At 35.6% G+C, this 21,428-nt stretch overlaps 1 protein-coding gene across 18 annotated transcripts in view; it reads right to left on the minus strand.

Annotated features, from left to right (window-relative positions):
- PHKB (phosphorylase kinase regulatory subunit beta) overlaps positions 1-21,428 on the minus strand; it is a 262,064-nt gene that overhangs the window by 28,361 nt on the left and 212,275 nt on the right. For 17 of the 18 annotated variants that reach the window (XR_007147237.1, XM_047834570.1, XM_047834565.1 and 14 more), the window contains 9 exons: positions 14,620-14,703; positions 13,952-14,056; positions 12,424-12,506; positions 12,130-12,220; positions 6,528-6,589; positions 6,279-6,441; positions 5,020-5,101; positions 3,068-3,125; positions 625-715 (listed from right to left, as the gene is read on the minus strand). Coding sequence is in view for 17 of the 18 variants with exons in the window: in XM_047834570.1 (XP_047690526.1) it covers positions 625-715; positions 3,068-3,125; positions 5,020-5,101; positions 6,279-6,441; positions 6,528-6,589; positions 12,130-12,220; positions 12,424-12,506; positions 13,952-14,056; positions 14,620-14,703 (819 nt within the window). In the remaining variant the exon portion in view is untranslated. Of the gene's footprint in view, positions 1-624; positions 716-1,644; positions 1,736-3,067; positions 3,126-5,019; positions 5,102-6,278; positions 6,442-6,527; positions 6,590-12,129; positions 12,221-12,423; positions 12,507-13,951; positions 14,057-14,619; positions 14,704-21,428 lie in introns of all 18 variants that reach the window. The other variant, XM_047834577.1, reaches the window with a different exon arrangement.

Below are 21,428 nucleotides of genomic sequence, written 5' to 3' on the forward strand. Positions count from 1 at the left end.
TCCAGGGGTTCACAGCCTACCCTGGGGTAGAGAGACACACATTGAAATGAACTGGAATCCAGGGCAGATTGTGAGAAGTGTCATAGGCCTGTTTTGAGAACCCAGTGGAGAGAAGGGCTGCTGGTTCTGCGATGGTTCTGGGAGAAGGAGCTGCTGAGAGCTGTCCCTTGTGGGAGTGGAGGAGCTACAGGGAGACGTGGCTCAAAAGGTTAAGGATCTGGGGAGTCAGTGCATTTCTAAGGGTGAGAAGACTCTCATGTGGAGTAGAAGGAAAAATGTGCCCTTCACTATTCACCTGTCTTTGCCCTGCCTATCCTAAACCTGTCTGGAGTACCTCAGTAGGGATTAATCCATTTTCTGGGTCAGCATCTTCACTGATCTAAACACAGGAACTGAAAATCACAGCTCTAAGGTACAGCAGGAAAAAGGAACGGTCTACTTAGTAACTGTGCATTTTTAAGACCAGGTTTTGCTTGGGGAAGGAGCCTTCTGTAGAAATACCCGAGCCATTGTTAATATGGTTGAGAGGCCTAGGACACTGAGGCTTGCTAGATTTAAAAACAACAGTCCTATCCAGAAACTTGTGATTGTGACCAAGTGACAGTCTGAAAATCAGATACTTACCTGTTTTCCCTGCACTAAAACATTAGTAATGGATGGGGCCAGGCTGTCCACTACTTTACTTAAAAGACTTGCTGCACAGCGCACAACCGACCTGGGGGCAAAGAAGAGAGCACGCCAGAGGTTGACAAATCTAAAAGATGATGAATGAATGGGGTCCCTGATGGAAGAGACTGAAAAATGTGCAGTTAGGTCCTCACATAATAATTTGGAGGAAATACTTAGCCAACCCTGGACCTAACAGCTGAAGTCTCCCAGACTGCAGACCATCCAGAATTAGGGAGGGATTCCTCATCCTCACCTCTGTTACCAGCACTGTTCATGCCATTATCAATTTAAAAAAAAAGAAAAAGGGGGCCTAACCATGCCTTTGATGAGGAGTAGGAGGAGGAATTAAGTGAGTATTCTGACTTTGCATTAAAAAATTCATTATTAAGTATGTCACTGGTAAATGTCATCTATTCCTATAACCACTTTAAATCATGTTTCTTTTGGTGCCTAGATAACCAACCCCCTGGATTGGGGACTCTCTTAGTACTCAATTTTAGGAAGTGACACAATGAAATACCAGCATTTTTTTCCTGATAAAGCCAGAATGTTGGAGGACGGAATTCACACTGCTATTTTTACATTTCTGGAAAAGTCTCAGACTGTAGAGAGAACAGATTTTTTTAATGCATGGCACATGCAATATATAAGACATTTTTTCCCTCAAAAGTAAAATTCATGTGGAACTTCTAGATGAAAAAAATGAAAATATAGGTTTAAAACTGTTTTCCTGTATTTCAGGATATCCATGGATGCCGTCCTATAAAAAGCATTTATATTCTTTAATCTCAACATAGATGGATGAGTAGAAAATTAAGTCAATAACTGATAAAGTTAGTGAAACAAACACTTCCTACTTTTAGAGAAGCTTTCGCCCACACACTTGAAGACCAAAAGACATACTTAACCCTCAGAATGCAAATAAGCCCACACGTTTCAAGCAGCTTGAGTTTTTCCACATTCTGTGTGTGTTACCTGTTTCCCATGTACCAGAAAAGTAGTAATGTGTGGGGCTATAGAGGAAGAAAATTTCTGGGTAAAGGCAGCCCCATAGCGTACCGCCAACCTGGATGTGTCAGTGGAAAGCCACAAAAGGGAAAATACAGTAAATAAACTTACAGGCATTTGTTCTTTTAAACATAACAGCACTCTAAATATGTGCTAGTTAATGCTTTATCTACAATCCAAGTATAATAACATAAAGCAAAAACAAGTCTGCTTAGCAAAAAATAAGACTATAGACCACATTTGAAACTTACTGGCTTAAAGAAACATCTATTGGCTTATATGACTTACTGTGCTGAGAATTTACAGTGAAAATTTGAGATTTAGTGAGAGGATTATTATCTTTTTTCTTCTGGGTTGGAATAATATATTTACTATAAATCATAGAGTTGAAATACTGCTAAGAAATTGTTTCGTCAAATCCCCTTAGTGATTAGAAATCTGAGGCTTATTGAGGTTATGAGAGTTTCTTATCACATTGCTCGAGATCTTTTTTTTTTTCAAAATGAGATAATAATGGGTTGTTTAAAAAATACATGTACTCTTACTTTCAAAATATTAGATTCTTCTAGTAAAATGGCTACAGTTGCTTCCAAATACAGAGGGCTATGCATTTAGGCATACCTACCCCCACTGTGAACTGAAACAATTTTATCTCAACTTACCTAATTTTTTTTTTCAGTCCCTGGGAGACTACTTTTGCAGAACATATTAGTTATTTTACATGAAGCAACTGTAATCACTGGGATTCATTCTAACTTAAGTGGTAAGAGAACAGCCTTCTATTATTTTTGCTTATGATTAAATGAACCATTGGTCTCTTTTCATGGCCTTCTATGATCACAGAATAGATTTCCTGAATACAAAGTAGAACCTAAAGCACATTGCTGGGACAGAGCAGGTGTGGTGTAGGAAAGACTCTTTAGCATATCACTCCAGTGAATATGCTCTCTAGTTTCTATTCCTATGGAGGTCTTTATTCCCAGACATTATTTTTAATATCTTGGGAGAGCCATGATACAATGGAATGTAGGCAGGTCCTTAGAAAGTAGACAGAATCATGGCCATAACCTTGGAGTTTAAAAGTAAAAATTTGGGGCGCCTGGGTGGCTCAGTCAATTGAATGTCTGACTCTTGATTTCGGCTCAGGTGATGATCTCAGGGTGGTGGGATCAAGCCCCACATTGGGCTCTGCACTCAGTGTGGAACCTGCTTAGGTTTCTCTCTCTCTCCCTGTGCCCCTCTCCCTCGCTCACACTCTTTTTCTCTCTAAAATTAAAAAAGGGTAAAAATTTGGATAAATAACCATCTTTAGGATTGGTCTATTACCTTTATGCCTTTAAACATGACAACACAAAAAATAAAACATAATGACAAGGACACTAATACGAACCAAAGCTTTTTGCTGCCAGCTCTTCTATAGACTCTCTCAATGTGATCAGAAACGGTTCCTAGACATTAGATAATAAAGTCTTTGTTGAAAAAAAAAAAACCTTTTAATTAAATGCATAACATTTATTCTCCTTAAAAATATTACTCTTGAATTTCATTTTTATTCCACTAGAGTTAATACATGCACATCCATTAGTATTCTGAACTACTTGACATATTTAAATATGTAACCCAAATATATAATGCGAATGTCCCAGCACTTGTTACTATTTACTTTGAGTATATGATTTTCATGAGTACTTTATTTCTTGAAATTTATTGTCTTCTTAATTAATATGCAATTTAAATTTTTAACAATTAAAAATAAGTTATTTTAATTTACTAAAGAAAATAAACAGAATGCAGCAAATTGCACAAATACTATAGACTCTGAATATATATGATTCTTCATTTATGTGTTTCAGAAAACTTTTATAGAGACTCTGTTATGTGTATGATCCTTCCAATATATACTAGTCCAAAAGACACCACTGGACTTCATTCTTTGGCAATTTACATGTGGTCTGGCCTCATGACTGGCTTGTCAACAATAAATTAATCATGGTGACAGGAGAAAGTAGCAAAAAGAAAACAAGGATAGAGAACAAGATCTTTATCATTTTACCATGAATATATTTTTTATAGCTTTATAACAAATTGGATAAAATTATATTCAGATTCTGTAGATGCTTATGATTTTCAATGTAAAAGATTTTATAGATTTAAAACTCAATCTTTCAAATATCTAAGCAAAATATGAGTATTATTCCTGCTTATAAAAATAGTTTAAAAAATAATTCAGCATTTTCATTATAAACAATTTTATATAAACTTTGTTTTATTTTAAAGCACTACTAAAATAGCCATTCTGAATTCTAGGTTCCTAATAAAATGTTTGCCTTTTAAAAATCCTATTGTTTTAGTTAAAGTATGAATTTCAATCAATGTCCTCAGTATAACTGGGATTCTGCTTATAGTTTCAAGACTAATTAAAAACATGAAGTCTTCTGTCTGAAATTTGTTGAAAGTTTTTCTGCCTTTACTCAGTTAAGAAAATTAGGACTATTCAGTTGACATATATATATTCAAGAAGTTTATCTCTTAGCTACAATAATGTAAAAACTAAGTAGACTTTATCTGAATACACAATTATGTTTTTTTACTACCAAAACTATAAGTCTTATTAATTACATTGTTGTTCAGAACACTGACTCAGTTTCTAATCCTAACCAAATCAACATGCCCCTTTAACAGAGGATTTTCAGATGAGCCAAAAACTTTCAGTATCTTGGAATGTATTCTATATTATTCTATATAATAAAATGACAGAAGCAGATCATGATATAGAATTCAAGACTCCCTTAGAGTGACTCAACATACAAGTGTGGGTTTCAGGGATAATTGGGTTACATCCTTAATGCAGAATGGACATGATTAGAAATGATTTATTTTTGTTAACAATGTTTAGAGCACAATTCTATTAAATATCATGTTCCATTTCAAATGGCTGCTGCAGACCATGAAGGAGCTAATTTTTATAGTTTTAATGATTCAATATTATTCTTAAAAACAAACAGAAAATAAAACTAGAAACAGAAACTGTCAATAAACAACTGTGAAAGAAGTCATCAAAGGTTAACAGTCACAGGCAGAATGAGGCTCTAACACCATTCAGACAATCAGAGAAACAATCAAGCATCACTGCATGAAAGCAATTTAGGAGTTCATACATCAGTCTATTCTACTCTAGGGGGTATGAATAAACATTTTCCATTTAAAGGTTAAAAAAAAGCATTTAATGGAGGATAAAATAACATAACATTTTAGTATCTATTCATAAGGTATATTTGATATATACCCAAGAATAGAGAGATCTCATTATTTAAAAATTTTCTGTTAGGCATGTATATTTACCTTCCTTGGTGATAAAGTTGGGGCCTTCTCTTTTGAGCAGTATACCCAGCAGGATGACTTGGCTAGCCAGACAACTGCAGTCCTAAAAATACAAATCACTGTGAGTAACTGGAATAAAATGGGTACAAAATTTACCACAGAAATGTAACCACATGATGCAGAGAGGAAATCTGCCATGGAATTGTTACTGATCTGCCAGATCTGCCAGATCAATTGTTACTGATATATTACCAAGCATCAGATGACATTACACAACTATTTATCTAAGGTGTCTTGGAGACAGAGAGTAGACAAGTTGGCTTCCTCATGTGGTAGTATTTAATAATCAAATTTTCCAGTAAATAAGATAAGCAAGGGATAGAAAATGTCTACAAGCACTAATACTTGATTAATACTTGATTCTGTCACTCTCTGAGAAATTTGGCCATGCCATTCAACCATTCCCTTTTGTACATTGCTTATTCATAAGTGAGAGACCATGTTGCTATCAACCTATTATGAGGAGATGGATAAAAGAAGACGACATATATAGAGTGCTTTATATGTATTATGAGACCATGCTATGTGTTTTATGCCTACCGTATCATACTCATGGTAATGGAGATCTATAGATAATGTCAATCAATAACAAGGACTAATAATGTCTGGAAAGATATATATTTAACCTACATGCTCAAATTTGTGGTATAGCCCAACAAGATGTCATAGTATTTTAGTTCTATCATTAGAATTTCATTTCCTCGAATAACTACTATACTCCACTCTCGCACTACCTCTTTTAAAATGCAAATAATCTTAGGGAAGGTAAAAATTAAGTTGGTAACATAATATTCACATGGATGTGGTCATAGGATTGCTTTCCACAGTGACTGGAGAGACTTACAGCAAACATTAAGACCTAAACACTAGGGCAGGAGAGGAGATCTAAGTTGGGAAAAAGAAGGGAAGTGTACTAAAAGAGAAGTCTGGAGATCCCAAAGGGAATTATTCCTGACATAACTTCTTTAATGGCTCATACAATACCTTCATACCCAAGGCAACCCAATTTATTCCTACTCCTTAAGCATGTTTAAGACATCCATGCTAATGTCTTAACAATGAGAACAATCTCTCTCATTACTGCCCCTAATATAGAGAGGCCATCTACCCAGGCACATTTATCTACCTTCTCTGAGAGGACAAAAGAAAGATGGCTTGCCCCTGAGAATTCCTGCCTGCCAACCTCACTCAGAGCCATGTGGGAAATACATCTTCCTCACATTCAGTTTTTGAAGAATTTCATGGGTGGGCTTGTTCTTCCATTCGGTAATGGCGACATCTGGTTGCTGTTCTAGTTCAGGAGTACTGGGGGTACTGCTTTGTCGTTTGACTTTTGAATGTTTGGGAAGTTCTAGTTCCTCAAAACTCTTAAATTCTGGAAGCCTAGAAATTAAAAGAAAAAGTTTCAGGTTTCCTGTATTTCTAATTCTAATTTCCTGCTTTTCTAATAAAAACCCAAAAGGACTTACTCTTCTGTGTCACTGATTCGTAGGAAGTCAAGTTGTTCTACTACAGCTCCAGATATTAGTGTCTGAAATGTAGTTGAGAAAAATCACAACTCTTAAATTCATGAAGCCATACACTTATGATCTGTAGTATGTAATACTTCAAAAAAGTTTACTTAAAAAACTACACACAACTCTTTTAAGTAATTTCTTAAATGAGCACTCTAAAATCAGATAAGTTTTCATATACAACAAAACCCTCTTAAAAAGAGATCACATAGGGGCACCTGGGTGGCTCAGTCAGTTAAGTGTCCAATTTTGGCTTAGGTCATGATCTCATAGTTTGTGAGTTTGAGCCTTGCATCAGGCTATGCACTGGCAGTGCGGAGCCTGCTTGGGATTCTCTCTCTCTGCCCCACCACCCCCTCAAAATAAATAAATAAACTTAAAAAAGAAAAGAACATACAAATCAAGCTACAAGTTCATGGGTCATAATAAATAGGAAAGTCAACATGAAAGGAACTGTATTTTTTCTCTATTCTTAGAAGTGTGGGCATTTACTTTTAAGCTAGAATTAAAATTCAGTACCTATTAAAGTGTTTAAAAATAGTGTGAAATAAAAAAAACAACTAGAAATGCTATAATTGTTTTGGGAAAAATGATGTGAAATTGCACTATGAATTCTGTTACCATAATATTTCAGGGACATCCAATGATGGGATACTGCCAATCTCCATTTTCAGGAACATGAAAGTGTTGATTATAGAGGCCAGTGCTTCTCTACATTCTGGCAACCCATATTCAGATTTTATTTTTCATTAGTTCCTGATTATAGGTTAGCAAACTAAATAAGGCCAAACTCAAACACAGTTTTTGTTGGTCCATGGTTCATGGGTAAAGAACATAAATGAATGATAACCCACAATGGTGTTTTTAGCAATATGTGTCGTTTTTAATTATCTGATGAACTGTCAGATAAAATTGAGAAATGTACTGCATTAAAAAAAGCCATAAGATTATTATTTTAAAAATAAGGTTATTCTTTAATCAAAACTGTCTTATATATACTACTTTTTTTGTTTTCACACTGTTCTTTTCAAATATGAAGCAACATGACACAGGAAATGTTTCACTTGTTGGCTAACCACCCAGAGTTGTGCTGCTTTCTCCTCTACTGGAAACTCATAAACAAAAGTAGATCATCAATCAACAAATACCCACTACAAAGGTCAGGATGGACATATTACCAGCAATCATACTAAAGTCTGCTTGCAGAGTTTGAGTGAAGAAGGCCAAACATGCAACCGATCTGCACATTTTCATGTGGCCCAGAAATACTCAGGGTCTGAGAACAGTCTGTACCTGGGCAGATAGCAATGTTGAGCATAACAGAAGTCTGTTGAGTGATTATTTCCTAATATTCAGGCTTACATCTCCACATCTTACTCTCTGGTTTGTTAGACAAATATTTATTGAACACCTACCATGTTCCAGGCACTCAACTAGGTATTAAGAATATAGCAAGAATAAAATACACAAAATCCTTGTTTTCTTGAAATTGACCTTAGGTATGTGTAGGAAGTAGACAATATAAACAAAAAACTAAATATGTTCTATCTGATGATGTTAAGGGCAAAGTAGAAATAAGAAAAGTAGAGGATGGGATGTGGGGTAGGGGAGTAGGAGGAGGAAGGTTTGTCATTTTATATGGGTGATCAGAAAAGGCTTCTCTAGTAGGGTGACATGTAAACGGAGACTGAAGGAAAGGTGGTAGTCAACAATATTGATCTTAAGGAAGGATGTGTTGGGCTCAGGGAATAGCAAGTGCAAAGGTCCTGAGGTAGAAGCATGCTTGATGTGCTTTAGGAGCAGTAAAGAGGAGAGTGTGGATAAAGTACAGTAGACAGGGAAGATCATTAGGAGATGAGGTCAGAAAAAAAGGTCCAGATCATGGACAGCACAAAGACCACTGGAAGGACTTTGGTTTTCATTTTAAGTGAGAGAAAGTCATTGGAGGCTTAGGATATGTGACATAATCTAACTGTCTTATGACCAGGCAGAGTATGAAGATGCTAACTGTCTTATGGCCAGTAGGAATTTAGGAAACTGCTGTAAAAATATAGGTGAGGTATGATGGTAACTTGGGCCATGATATTAGTGTTAGAGGTGATGGAAAGTGGTTAGATTCTGGATATAATCTGAGGGTAGAGAAAACCAGATTTGATAATGGATTGTGAAAGTTTAAAGTATGAAAAAAAGAGAAGAATCAAGAATTATTTGATGCTCAAAGCTAATAGTTAATTCTGAAAACATAAGAAAAATCATTTTAATATTTTCTATTTTTAGTCTATCCACCCTATGTACTGATTAAGCCCATAAGGTAAATGTTAATAGGCAAATGTTAAATTCCATTAATAGTCTCTAGAGCTTTACATTTTTTTTTAACATTTATTTATTATGGAGGGATGGAGAGACACAGAGTGTGAGCAGGAGAGGGGTAGAGAGAGGGGGAGACACAGAATCTGAAGTAGGCTCCAGGCTCTGAGCTGTCAGCACAGAGCCCGAAGTGGGGCTCAAACTCATGATCCGTGAGATCATGACCTGAACCGAAGTCAGTTGCCTAACCAACTGAGCCACCCAGGCACCCCTCTAGAGCTTTAGATAAAAAAAAAAATCAGTTTGTTAACAGAGGCTCCTAAATTAGTTTTATAAAAAAGCTTTACTAGGCATTAATACTTTAGTTCTGATGATAATTAAATAACCTAATATTATTATATATATGTCAAATGAAATATAATATTCAAAAAGGTATCCTGCTCTGCAATACCTAATTCTATCCTATGAAGATCCTTTCTAGCTGAACATTCTACCGAAGACTGTACTCCATCCTGTCATCCTGCATCCCTACCTGGCTTTTTTCTTTTTCTTTTTTTTTTCCCACTATTTTATCCCCAGTGCCTAGAGAGGGAGATCAATATCTGTTGAATCAGTGAACCAATATTTACACATTTCCTACAGAGAGAACAGTAGTGAGCAGATCACTCTGGGAATTCAGAGATGAATCAAACTTGGCCTGAAAGAGTTTTCAATCCACAGAGAGAAGCAGACACAGGAAACTAGCTACACCTAAATTAAGAGCTATAGCAAAGGTTCAAGCAAAATGCCACAGAAACACACTGGAATGAGAAATTAATTCAACCTTGGAGACTTCACTAAAGAGGTGACATTGAACTAAATTATAAAATTAAAGTATTTAGAAGGAAAAGAAAAAAGAAAAAAAAAAACAACTCTAGAATAGAATAACAGCATGAGCAGGAAAAAATTCCAATTACATTTAGGGATTTTGAAAGTACCCAGTATACTTGGGGAGTGGAAAGCAGGGCAAGGAATGAGCTAGATGGAAAGATCCTGGGTGATGAAGCTATGAAGGGAGGCTGAGGCCCAGTGACAAGAGAACCCATGGATCACAGACTAAGGAAATTTGAAAGGACTTGATATGAAATCCAAGAGAAGCATATAGATGCTATTTTCATTTACTATATTAAAGAGAAGATGAAGGCTAGGGTGGGGGGGATGAGGGTTGTTGTTTAATAAGTATAAAGTTTCCATTCTAAAAAATGAAAAGAAGCCTATTCTTTGGTTAAAGACTCTGTTCTCAAGGGTATAAGGCACAACAGAGATCAGTGGACACAAATATTCAACAGTAGACTAAGGTGAAAGACTACACAGTACTGTGGGACCCCCTGGCTTCTTCCCTAACCCTGTTCTCAGCACATGAAAGCAAAATGCATGCCATTCAGACAAAAAGTTAGATGATTCTTTTGGAAACTGAAGAGCCTAAGAGAAAAAAATCTCCAGATACTGGCAGCTGGGGTTTCCCCCAACAAAAAGAGCCCTTGCCACCAGACTACCTGATAAATGACTTCATCACGACAAGAATCTTTGTTCCTAAACACAGAGCTCCCAATAAACTTCTTATTCTTTCACTCTTAAAAATGAATGGATAGCTAAAGATTACCACATATCTGACAAATGCCTCCAACATGAAAATACTGAGTGCACACATGTGCGCGCGCGCACACACACACACACACACACACACAAAACAGAAAAAAGAAACCTGAAAGATATAAGGCAGAGAATAAAATTTCAAAAACTGTCTAGTTGATAATCTCAGGAAGATAAATTATAATATCTAGAAAATAAAAACATGATATTATGAAAATGGAAAATTAAAACCATGATAGTCAAAATACAAAACTTAACAGAGAAGCTGCATGATAAATATGAAAGAAATTTTTCCAGGAACCATGACAAAAAGACAATAGAATAGCAACAGAAAGTGACAGAAAATAACGAGGAAAGATATTTAAAAAACTAGATAAAAATCAATCAAATATGCAAAACATAAGCACTGGTGAATAAGTATGTAAACATGCCATTTGTAATATTACCTATATAGGTCCCTCTATAAATTTTCCTTTTTTCTTACTCAATATTGAGAACCTACTACATGAAAGACTCTACAAGATAATCACAATTTTTCACAGGAAATAAGTAAGGCACTTAAGTCCATGATGGACTACAATCCAAGTAGTTCATGTCAAAGGTCATAAAAGGATGTTCAAGAAGAGTACTGTTACTTTTGGCGTAGGTGATTTTGCAGAACTGGCCCTAAAGTTTGGTAAGATTTTACTTTTATTTTATTTTTTTTACTTTATTTTATTTATTTTATTTTATTTTATTTTATTTTATTTTATTTTATTTTATTTTTTAAGTTTATTTCAGAGAGAGAGAGTGAGAAAGAGAAAGCACATGTGTGAGTGTGAGCAGGGAAGAGGGGCAGAGAGAGAGGTGAGAGAGAATCCCAAGCAGGGTCTGTGTGCTGTCAACACAGAGCTCAATGTGGGGCTTGAAGCATGAACAGTGAGATCATGACCTGACCTGAAATCAAGAGTTGGACACTAACCAACTGAGCCACCCAGGCGTTCCTAACATTTGTTAAGATTTTAAAGAGCAGACACCTTGAAAGAAGGAAGTTTATTCCAGGCAGAGGAAATGGCATGAGCAGAGGGGCAGAACCTCACAAAGTCAGAACACAGTAATTCATCTGTATTGGCTGAAACACAAAGTGTTTAGTAGGAGATAACTGGGCAGGGAGGCTGTTCTGGCTAATAGGGAACCACAAGGGGCTTTGTTATTTAGGAGTTGAAAAACGGTGCTGTGAGGTCCTGAAATGAACGGAGATTATCTCCAGGTTGGATATTAGTGTGGAGCAGGAAAAAGAACACTGGACCAGGGAGTTAGGCAACTGGTACCTGTGCCTAAAGGCACAAGATTATATAGCAGGTCACTTCACTACTCTGGACACCAGCTTCCTCAACTGCAAAACAGAGGTTGGAGATGAGTTATTAAAGTCTAAAATTCAGGTTGGGAAACCACTCCAATTGTTCAAGCATCAGATTGGAGGAATAAGATAAACAGATGGTTACAACACGAATAGGAAGGTAGGCACAAAATAAAAGCTTAAGCAAAAGCCTTAAACAGAACATATATGAAGAAATACAGCTGCATCTGTGCCTTACTTGTCATGAAAACAGAAACACACTGAAATTCAGAAGACTACCTGTAGACGATCAACATGAACTTTGACTCCTCCAACCATTCCTTTTTTAAAGGCTGCCAACATATCTAATATGGGGTTGAATCGGCTACCTCTAAAAAATATAAACAGACAAACAAAAGGTGCATTATTAACAACAGAATGAGAAAAAAATCTAATACTAAGTATCCTTTACATATGCAAGTCTCTCTGACACATGCTGACAAAGATATAAAAATAGGAGGAAGCCCTGCTGTCAAAGGATTCACAGTCTTAAAGATGGAAGATGGGCATACCTCATTTCTTTCATCAACATACCGTATATTGTCTTCCCGGATGAGAACAAGGAAAAGTGGGCGTCCATGCATTTTCCAGTATTGCTTAATGAACTGTAGTGCATTCTATCAAAACATAAGAGTGAGGTAGAATGTAATGGCACCATATCTGAGCTGATCAGGATGTTTAACCAGTTGTGGCAAAGAGCCAAAAAAACTCTCATATATCAAGACAATTCAGAGTCAAACTCTGGGTAGGATAGACTGCATAGGTGTAGAAACGTTCTGATACATACATGTTACAAGTATGAATATATACAAGTTAAGTTTGAAACTTTTTTGACTTTAAACTTTATTCTTAGAAGTAATCAGATTGCACATATTTTAAGGCTGCTTCTTTTTTGGTGGCCTAAAAAATACAATTCAAGAATGGTCCCAGAGGAAGAAAAAAAAAAAGAGAGAGACAAATCAAGAAATTTACTCTTAACTGTAGAGAACAAACTGGTGGTTACCAGAGGGGAGGTGGGTGGGAGGATGAAATGCGTGATGGAGATTAAGGAGTGTACTTGTTGTGATGAGCACCAGGTGATGTATGGAATTGCTGAATCACTATATTGTATACCTGAAACTAATATAACACTGTATGTTAACTATACTGGAATTACAATAAATACTTAAAAAAGAAAAAAACAAAGAATGGTCCCAGGGAGGAAAAATCAACCCAGGGGTTGTCTCTTAAAAGATTAATCCTCACTCCACATTACTGTGCATTTATTACAGCAGGTAGAAGAACCTAGACAGAATCTATACAGACCATCAGAAATGTGGAAAGAGTTCTTTTTTTGACTCAATTCCTACTGTCGTTGTCATCATCATCATATCAAAGACTTACATAATACTTCACTATATGTCAGGCACTATTCTGAGTGTTTTACATACTTATTTAATTCTCAGAATATCCTTATTATTATTCAGTTATACAGATCAGAAAAGAGACTTCTCTGTGTCTTGCCCAAGTAACTTGCCCAAGTAACTTGCCCAAGATCACACAGCTGGTAAATAAACAGTAGAGCCAGTATCTTAACAAATGGAATCTGGGTCTAGACTTCATGCTCTGAACCATGACTCTAAGCTTCTCTACTCTGCAAATGGAAAAGGGAGTGGAGGAAACTTTTAACTGACTGTGTGTTATGAGTCAGTTGAGGTTTTACTTGACATTCTTCATAAATAAAATTATCTTGCTAACTCAACTTTTGTTCAAAAAGAGATAAACTACTGCTGTCGTATGAACATGGCTCCCCTTCTGCTTTATAAACTATATATTTTCATTCCATTTGTAGAATGGTCTATCAAGCAAAGTCATACAACTTAATATAAAACACACTCCATCTATTACTCTAATGCTGCAAGCAATTTAACTCTTTCTCCAAAGCCACGCAGACATTGTTTTACTTTCGTATTTTACACTGCGTTAACCCAGTGTCACAGACTCCAGGAGCACTCAATTTCATATGATAAAATCAGTAGAAACAAAGTCATTCAATTTCAATAAAAAGGGGCTCTGAAACTACCTTTATGTCATCTATCAGCAGTAAAACATCTTGAGACATGTAGAAATCACTTAAGTCGAAGATGATAGGGTAACAAACCACAGTCTTTCCTAGAATGCGATAAATCTGTAAGAGATAATTAAAAAAAATATATATATATATACACATACACACACATATATATATACATGTATATATATATATATATATACATGTGTGTATATATATATATATATACATGTGTGTGTATATATATATAAATATATATATGTTATATGTATATATATAACAGAACCAAAGACACAGGTACAGTAGCATAAGCCGTAATAAAAAATTAAAACTGATAATGAAATTTTAAAGTTTCTTGATTAGATCAGTAAGATCAGTATACTAATAGAGTAATCCATCTCTACTGTGATGGAAAAAGCCTGTTTGAATAAAAACTGTTATAATCAGGTATCCTACAATGTTCAGAAATAATATAGCAGTTAGATGCTTATTCATTCCTAGAAGCCTTCTGTGATATCATACAAAATAAACAGTAAGATTTACTCGTAGAAAATAATAATTCAGATAAGCAGCCTAAGTATGTAATGAAATGTGAGAATGGATGCATAGCAGATTAAACATCATTTCATTCTGTGGTTTTATAATCTGAACACTGCTCCACAAGGAAATTTCATAACCACCTTTGATGTACCGAGGCAGCCAATGGGTCTATCCGGTCTTCCGGAGAGTCCTAATTTTTCATTGATACCCAGGTGGAAATAAGCCTGTAAGACATAAGTTTATAAATTAGGCAAGAAGAATCCATGCTTTTCCTTTTTTGCCCCCTTTGTCCCCCTAATGCCCTAACTTCTGATCTTTCCAGAGGAAAAATGGCCAGGGAAACCTTATTCAATACATTTGTAGGAAAATAAGCCAGCCAATGATGTCAACTTAGATTTGGGGGCACTGAGAGATTTGAGAGCATATCTTTGCAGATCTGCAAAGCAACATTCTAAAAGTTGACATTTTTCTTGTGCTATCATAAACGTACAACTTGCAGGGTTCTGTCTAATTCATAAAAGAACACAAAGAGGCAAATGTTTCCTGTGTAATAAAAAATCTGATGAAAGTTTTAAAATTCAGGGACTCACATCTCCTACTAGATTCCGATTTTCAAGTATTTCCCACAAAAATGGAAATGTCTTTATTGATTTTTTTGATAATATGAATTTTATGAAAAATGTAAGCCATGTGCTCCAAGTGAATGGTGCTGTTTACTCTCACAACCCTGTAGGTGATAACTCTTGCACTTTGATGTATGTTGAAGGAAGTGTAATTCATTGTGTGAGCCCTAAAAAACATGTGAAGTATAGGCAGGGTTACAGATTTTTAAAAATACACAGATAAATATATATCCATATTACACACATAAATCAATATGTATATATGTTTACAGAAATGGGTTCATATACTATATATATCTCTTTGGTGTCCTACTTGTTAAAATTTAGTACTGTGGTGTTCCAGTTTCAAGATGGTAAACTGAGTGTATGCATTTACTGTACATTTCAATATTGAAATAATGGAAGAAATATAAAGACCCAAAAAAATATCTGTAGCCCTCACTACTGGAAAACAGAAAAGGGTGCCACAGTGGAGAAGAAACTTCTAGAATTTCTACAAAGTAAGAACAGATGGACTTGGAATAATTCAGTTGTTAATCAGTGCCAGAGCTGAGCATTTAATCCAATTAGAAGCCTCCTTACCCAATCCTATTTAACACCTATCCCTTGATGAAGGTAGTTCCCGACTTTTTGTTATTTCAAACCAATTCAATAAACATCTCTGGACGGTGTACTATTGTTTCTGTAGGATAATCTCCTAGACTTGCTGGATCAAAGAGAATATATGTTTTCTTTGCAATATAATGCCAGGTTGGTCACCGTGTAGAAATAATGGACCAATTTACATTGGCATTAACAGTGCATGGGCCTTTTTCTTGGGTCAAAATGATATTTCATCTTAAACTACTCAATTCAAATAATTTATGGTTGACCATTTTCCCATATATTTAATGGCTACTTGTATGTTCTATAAAGTTTTCCATTTGTTCCCTTTTCTATTGGGCACTTTTCATTCTTTTTTGATTTGTAAGAGGTCTCGGTATATTAAGAATATTACCTTTTGTATAAATATTTTACCCAATTCACTCATCTTCCATGTTGTGATGAAATGTGAGAATGATTGCATAGTAGGTCAAACATCATTTCAGCATGTGGTACTTTAATCTAAACATTTTTCTACTAGGAAATTTCACAAAGCACCTTTGATATGCCAGGTTCATCTTCAGCTATATTTAGTCAAATTTGTCAATCATTTCCTTAATGACTTTTTTAGCACTTGTATTATTCTAAGAATGGATTTTCACTCCAAACAGCTGTAAACTGCTCTTCAATTTTTTTCCTAGTGATTTTATGCTTAAATAATTTTTTAAAAAATAAGTAAAACTTTGGTTTGCAAGACTAATTCATTCCAGAAACATGCTTGTAATCCCAAGCACTTGTATATCAAAGCAAATTTCAAGAACCATTGGCTCAGTTGTGATCATGTGACATTCAGCATCATGTAATACTTGTACTACAAGATACTGCTCATTTATCAGTTAAAATTTATTAGAAATACTTGCTTGTCATGCTGAACACATGTAGAACAAGTTATTTGCAATTCAAGGTTTTAAATACATTAAATCTTTAATCTGTCTGGAATTTATTTTTCTGTTTGATGAGGGGTAGAAATCTAACCTGTTTTCCTAAGTGGAAAATCAAACCAACTGTTTCTACATAATCTACTGATTATGATTTGAACTGACTTCAAATATCTACCTCACTATACACAAAATTAATGTCTCTTTGATTCTGCTATGGTGTACACTTCCGTGTCAGAGTTACGTCTGTGTCTCTTTCTCTTTCTGCATTGTTATCTCCCTACATACAGCATATCCTGGGTTGGCTGGCACTCTGCCCAGCATATAGCTGGTGCTCAGCAAACACCTGATGGATGAATGAGGGAGCATGTCCTCCAGAGCTACATGTGCTGTGAAATCTGATTCTTGAATAGCACTGGTTTTACCGCCAGGAAAAGTACTATATAAGCATTAGGATATATAGCTGTACTGAAACTATCGCACATTATGCTAGATGGAAACTCCTTTCCCACAAATACTTTCAAATTTTCTGAAATAAATGTTCTAAACTATTTTAGATTTCTTCTTTTGGACAAGTGACTAATCAACCATTTACAAGTTAAAATGGACCAATCTAGATTTCCTTTAAATACTACTCTATCACAGTAAAAGAGTTTTCCTTAACTTTCTGAACCACAGTACAGCAAGTCTATGACAGGTAAGTAGACAGACCTGGAATGCTTTCTGCATTCCCCTGTGCATATTATACTGTCCCCACATTGTACATATTCACACCATTTAATCCACTGAAATAGGATATAGTAATGGCTAAATGACCCAGAAGTACAGAAGTACTTCATCCTAGGTCTGCACTATATTCATATCCCCCATAAAGCAAAAACCACACCAATCACCGCATCATGAAACGTTAACCACACACGGTAAAAGCCCTGTCCTCATATACTCTTAAGTTGGTTGAAGGAGGGTGCAGCTCCTCAGAACAGAAAGATTAGCCATTGGCATAAGAATATGTGTATTAACTAAGATTTGCGGGAACATTTTTACTTTTAAAAGGTAGAATTATTATTGAGTAATACATAGAACTGTGAAATCACTACAGTGTGCACTTGAAACTAATATAACACTGCATGTTAACTACACAGGAATTAAATTTTTTTAATTAATTTTTTTTTAATTTACATACAAATTAGCATATAGTGCAACAATGATTTCAGGAGTAGATTCCTTAATGCCCGTTACACATTTAGCCCATTCCCCCTCCCACAACCCTTCCAGTAACCCTCTGTTTGTTCTCCATATTTAAGAGTCTCTTATGTTTTGTCCCCCTCCCTGTTTTTATATTATTTTTGTTTCCCTTCCCTTATGTTCATTTGTTCTGTCTCTTAAAGTCCTCATATGAGTGAAGTCATATGATATTTGTCCTCTAATTTCACTTACCATAATACTCTCTAGTTCTGTCCACATAGTTGCAAATGGCAAGATTTCATTCTTTCTGATTGCCAAGTAATATTCCATTGTATACATATATACCACATATTCTTTTTCCATTCATCCATCGATGGACATTTGGGCTCTTTCCATACTTTGGCTATTGTTGATAGTACTGCTATAAACATTGTGGTGCATGTGCCCCTTAGAAACAGCATACCTGTATCACTTGGATAAATACCTAGTAGTGCAATTGTTGGGTCATAGGGTAGTTCTATTTTTAACTTTTTGAGGAACCTCCATACTGTTTTCCAGAGTGGCTGCACCAGCTTGCATTCCCACCAGCAATGCAAAAGACATCCTCTTTCTCCACATCCTCATCAACATCTGTTGTTGCCTGAGTTGTTAATGTTAGCCATTCTGACAGGTATAAGGTGGTATCTCATTGTGGTTTTGATATGTATTTCCCTGATGATGAATGATGTGGGCCATTTTTTCACGTGTCAATTGGCCATCTGGATGTCTTCTTTGGAGAAGTGTCTATTCATGTCTTTTGCCGATTTCTTCACTGGATTATGTTTTTGGGTGTTGAGTTGGATAAGTTCTTTATAGATTTTAGATACTATCCCTTTATCTTATATGTTGTTTGCAAGTATCTTCTCCCATTCCATCAGTTGCCTTTTAGTTTTGCTGATTGTTTCCTTCGCTATGCAGAGACTTTTTATTTTGGTGAGGTTCCAGTAGTTCATTTTTGCTTTTGTTTCCCTTGCCTCTGGAGATGTGTTGAGTAAGACGTTGCTGCGGCCAAGATCAAAGAGGTTTTAGCCTGCTTTCTCCTTGAGGATTTTGATGGCTTCCTGTCTTCTGTTTAGGTCTTTCATTCATTTTGAGTTTATTTTTGTGTATGGTGTAAGAAAGTGGTCCAGATTCATTCCTCTGAATGTCGCTGTCCAGTTTTCCCAGGACCACTTACTGAAGAGACTGTCTTTATTCCACTGGATATTCTTTCCTGCTTTGTCAAAGATTAGGCCATATGTTTGTGGGTCCATTTCTGGGTTCTCTATTCTGTTCCATTGATTTGAGTTCTTGTGCCAGTACCATACTGTCTTGATGATTACAGCTTTGTTGTATAGCTTAAAGTCCGGGATTGTGATGCCTCCTGTTTCAGTTTTCTTTTTTAAGCTTGCTTTGGCTATTTGGGGTCTTTTCTGGTTCCATACAAATTTTAGGATTATTTGTTCTAGCTCTGTGAAGAAGGCTGGTATTATTTTGATAGGGATTGCATTGAATATGTAGATTGCCTTGGATAGTATCAACATTTTAACAATATTTGTTCTTCCTATCCAGGAGCATGGAATCTTTTTCCATTTTTTTGTGTTTTCTTCAATTTCTTTCATAAGCTTTCTATAGTTTTCAGTACATAGATTTTTCACTCTTTGGTTAGATTTATTCCTAGGTATTTTATGGTTTTTGATGCAACTGTAAATGGGATCAATTCTTTGATTACTCTTTCTGTTGTTTCATTGTTAGTGAATAGGAATGCAACTGATTTCTGTGCATTGATTTTATATCCTGCAACTTTGCTGAGGAATTAAAACTTTTTTAAAGTTGGGCTTATAAGAAGCAATATATTAGGCAGTATATCTTAGAGGACAAATCCCAAAGAGCAGCTAGCTTGGAACATAGAGGCTGTAGTCACAGAAAATCTTCCATCTTGATACATGCTTAGGGAAGTTAGGCCCTTGGTTCCAAATCTTGTTTTAACCATACCACATACCCGAACTCTAAACCATTTGTTCATATTATCTTTAAAACAACAAAATATAAAATAAGTAAGGACCAGTTGTAAGTCTTCACCTTACCCTTAATGGAATGCTTTCTATCATCTCCACAGCACCCTGTATAAACTTATCAAAGTGGATTATAATTAGCTATTTTTCCTGTCATACTAATAGATTCAGAGTTCACTGAGAACAGGAACAGAGCATAGAGCCATTTTATCTGAGTGCCCGACACAAACTCTGCACATAGCAGGTGTTCATTAATGAATGAATAAAATGCCACATTTAAGTCATTTGGAGCCATGCTGGTCTTTTAAATCCTGACTGCATGTTGTCTGGTAGAGTACAGACTCACCTAGCATAAAAAAGTTGCAATATAAATTAGGCCTGAAAAAAACAGATTCAGGTTAATTTGCTTTGAGCTCATGTTTATCAAAGAATAATAATCTTTGTAACTATTCTCTGGAGCTTTCAGTGAAGAACCATAAAAAGTTTATCAGCAAACATAGCCTATAACTGAATGATAAATGCAGTGTTACAGCCTTAGATTTTCTCCACTTCCATGCTGCCTGCCTCCTCTGCTTGTCTTGTGGATCCTCAGTTCCTCTCCTTTTCCACTCCAAACCCATTTACATCTTTGTGTGATTTTAAAGTGTTACCTACTCTAGGGATCCTTGCATTTCAGCATTAGCTCTTTAATCAGGGTGGGAAGAGTTCTAAACTTGTTAAAGGAAGTTTAAGAGCTCTCAAAGATCTGGTACTCTGGGTAATCTGACACCCAGATTCTGGTTTTGTTGCCAATGGATAGGGTCCTGTCTGATTAGCAGTGATGCTCTGAGGCCCTGCCTTCTCCCATGCAATGTGCACCTCACTTCTCTAAGTTTTCCTTCTTTGCTATAGCATCAAGGCTTTGACCACACACATGTATATAAATCTAAATGAGCTGACCTTGATCATTTGAGAGAGATAATTCTAAATACTTACCCCAAACACTTCAGAGTTTGTTTCTGTAATGTTTTTAATAATTACTAAGTAAAAGTGATAGTTTATAAATAACTAGTGGAAGTCAACAATTTCCTGTCCCTAATAGGCAGGAATATTCCTAAACAGGCATTTCTGAATATATCGGCAGAGCAGTGCATGCAAAAGACCTCAAAAGTCACCTTTTAATCCAATTCGGATACGTATTTAACTGCATACAAGATAAACTCAGATGTTACTTTATAATTACTTTGAAACCCAGCAAACCAAAAGTGTAGAATTACTTCAGACCTCAAATGATAAGGCAAGAGAAAAAGGGAAGTAATTATTACCAATAAATATTTACAAGGTTTCTTTAATAGTTAATGTAAGGGAAAATTATCAAATCCAATGTAAAGATTAATTTTACACACAAGTACTAAAATTAAGGTTAATTCATTATTCAAGTGCTCAGTCTAGGTCAGTAATAGACTTTAGAAGGGAGTAAGAATCAACAAGACTTATGAATATAATGTATATACATACAATTTAGGTTTTTTGTTTGTGTGTGTGTGTGTGTGTGTGTGTGTGTGTGTGTGTGTTTAGTTAATAATGTCTGATAAAGTAGGTTTTTCAA

Source organism: Prionailurus viverrinus, chromosome E2 (assembly GCF_022837055.1).
Source record: "Prionailurus viverrinus isolate Anna chromosome E2, UM_Priviv_1.0, whole genome shotgun sequence".
NCBI lineage: Eukaryota > Metazoa > Chordata > Mammalia > Carnivora > Felidae > Prionailurus > Prionailurus viverrinus.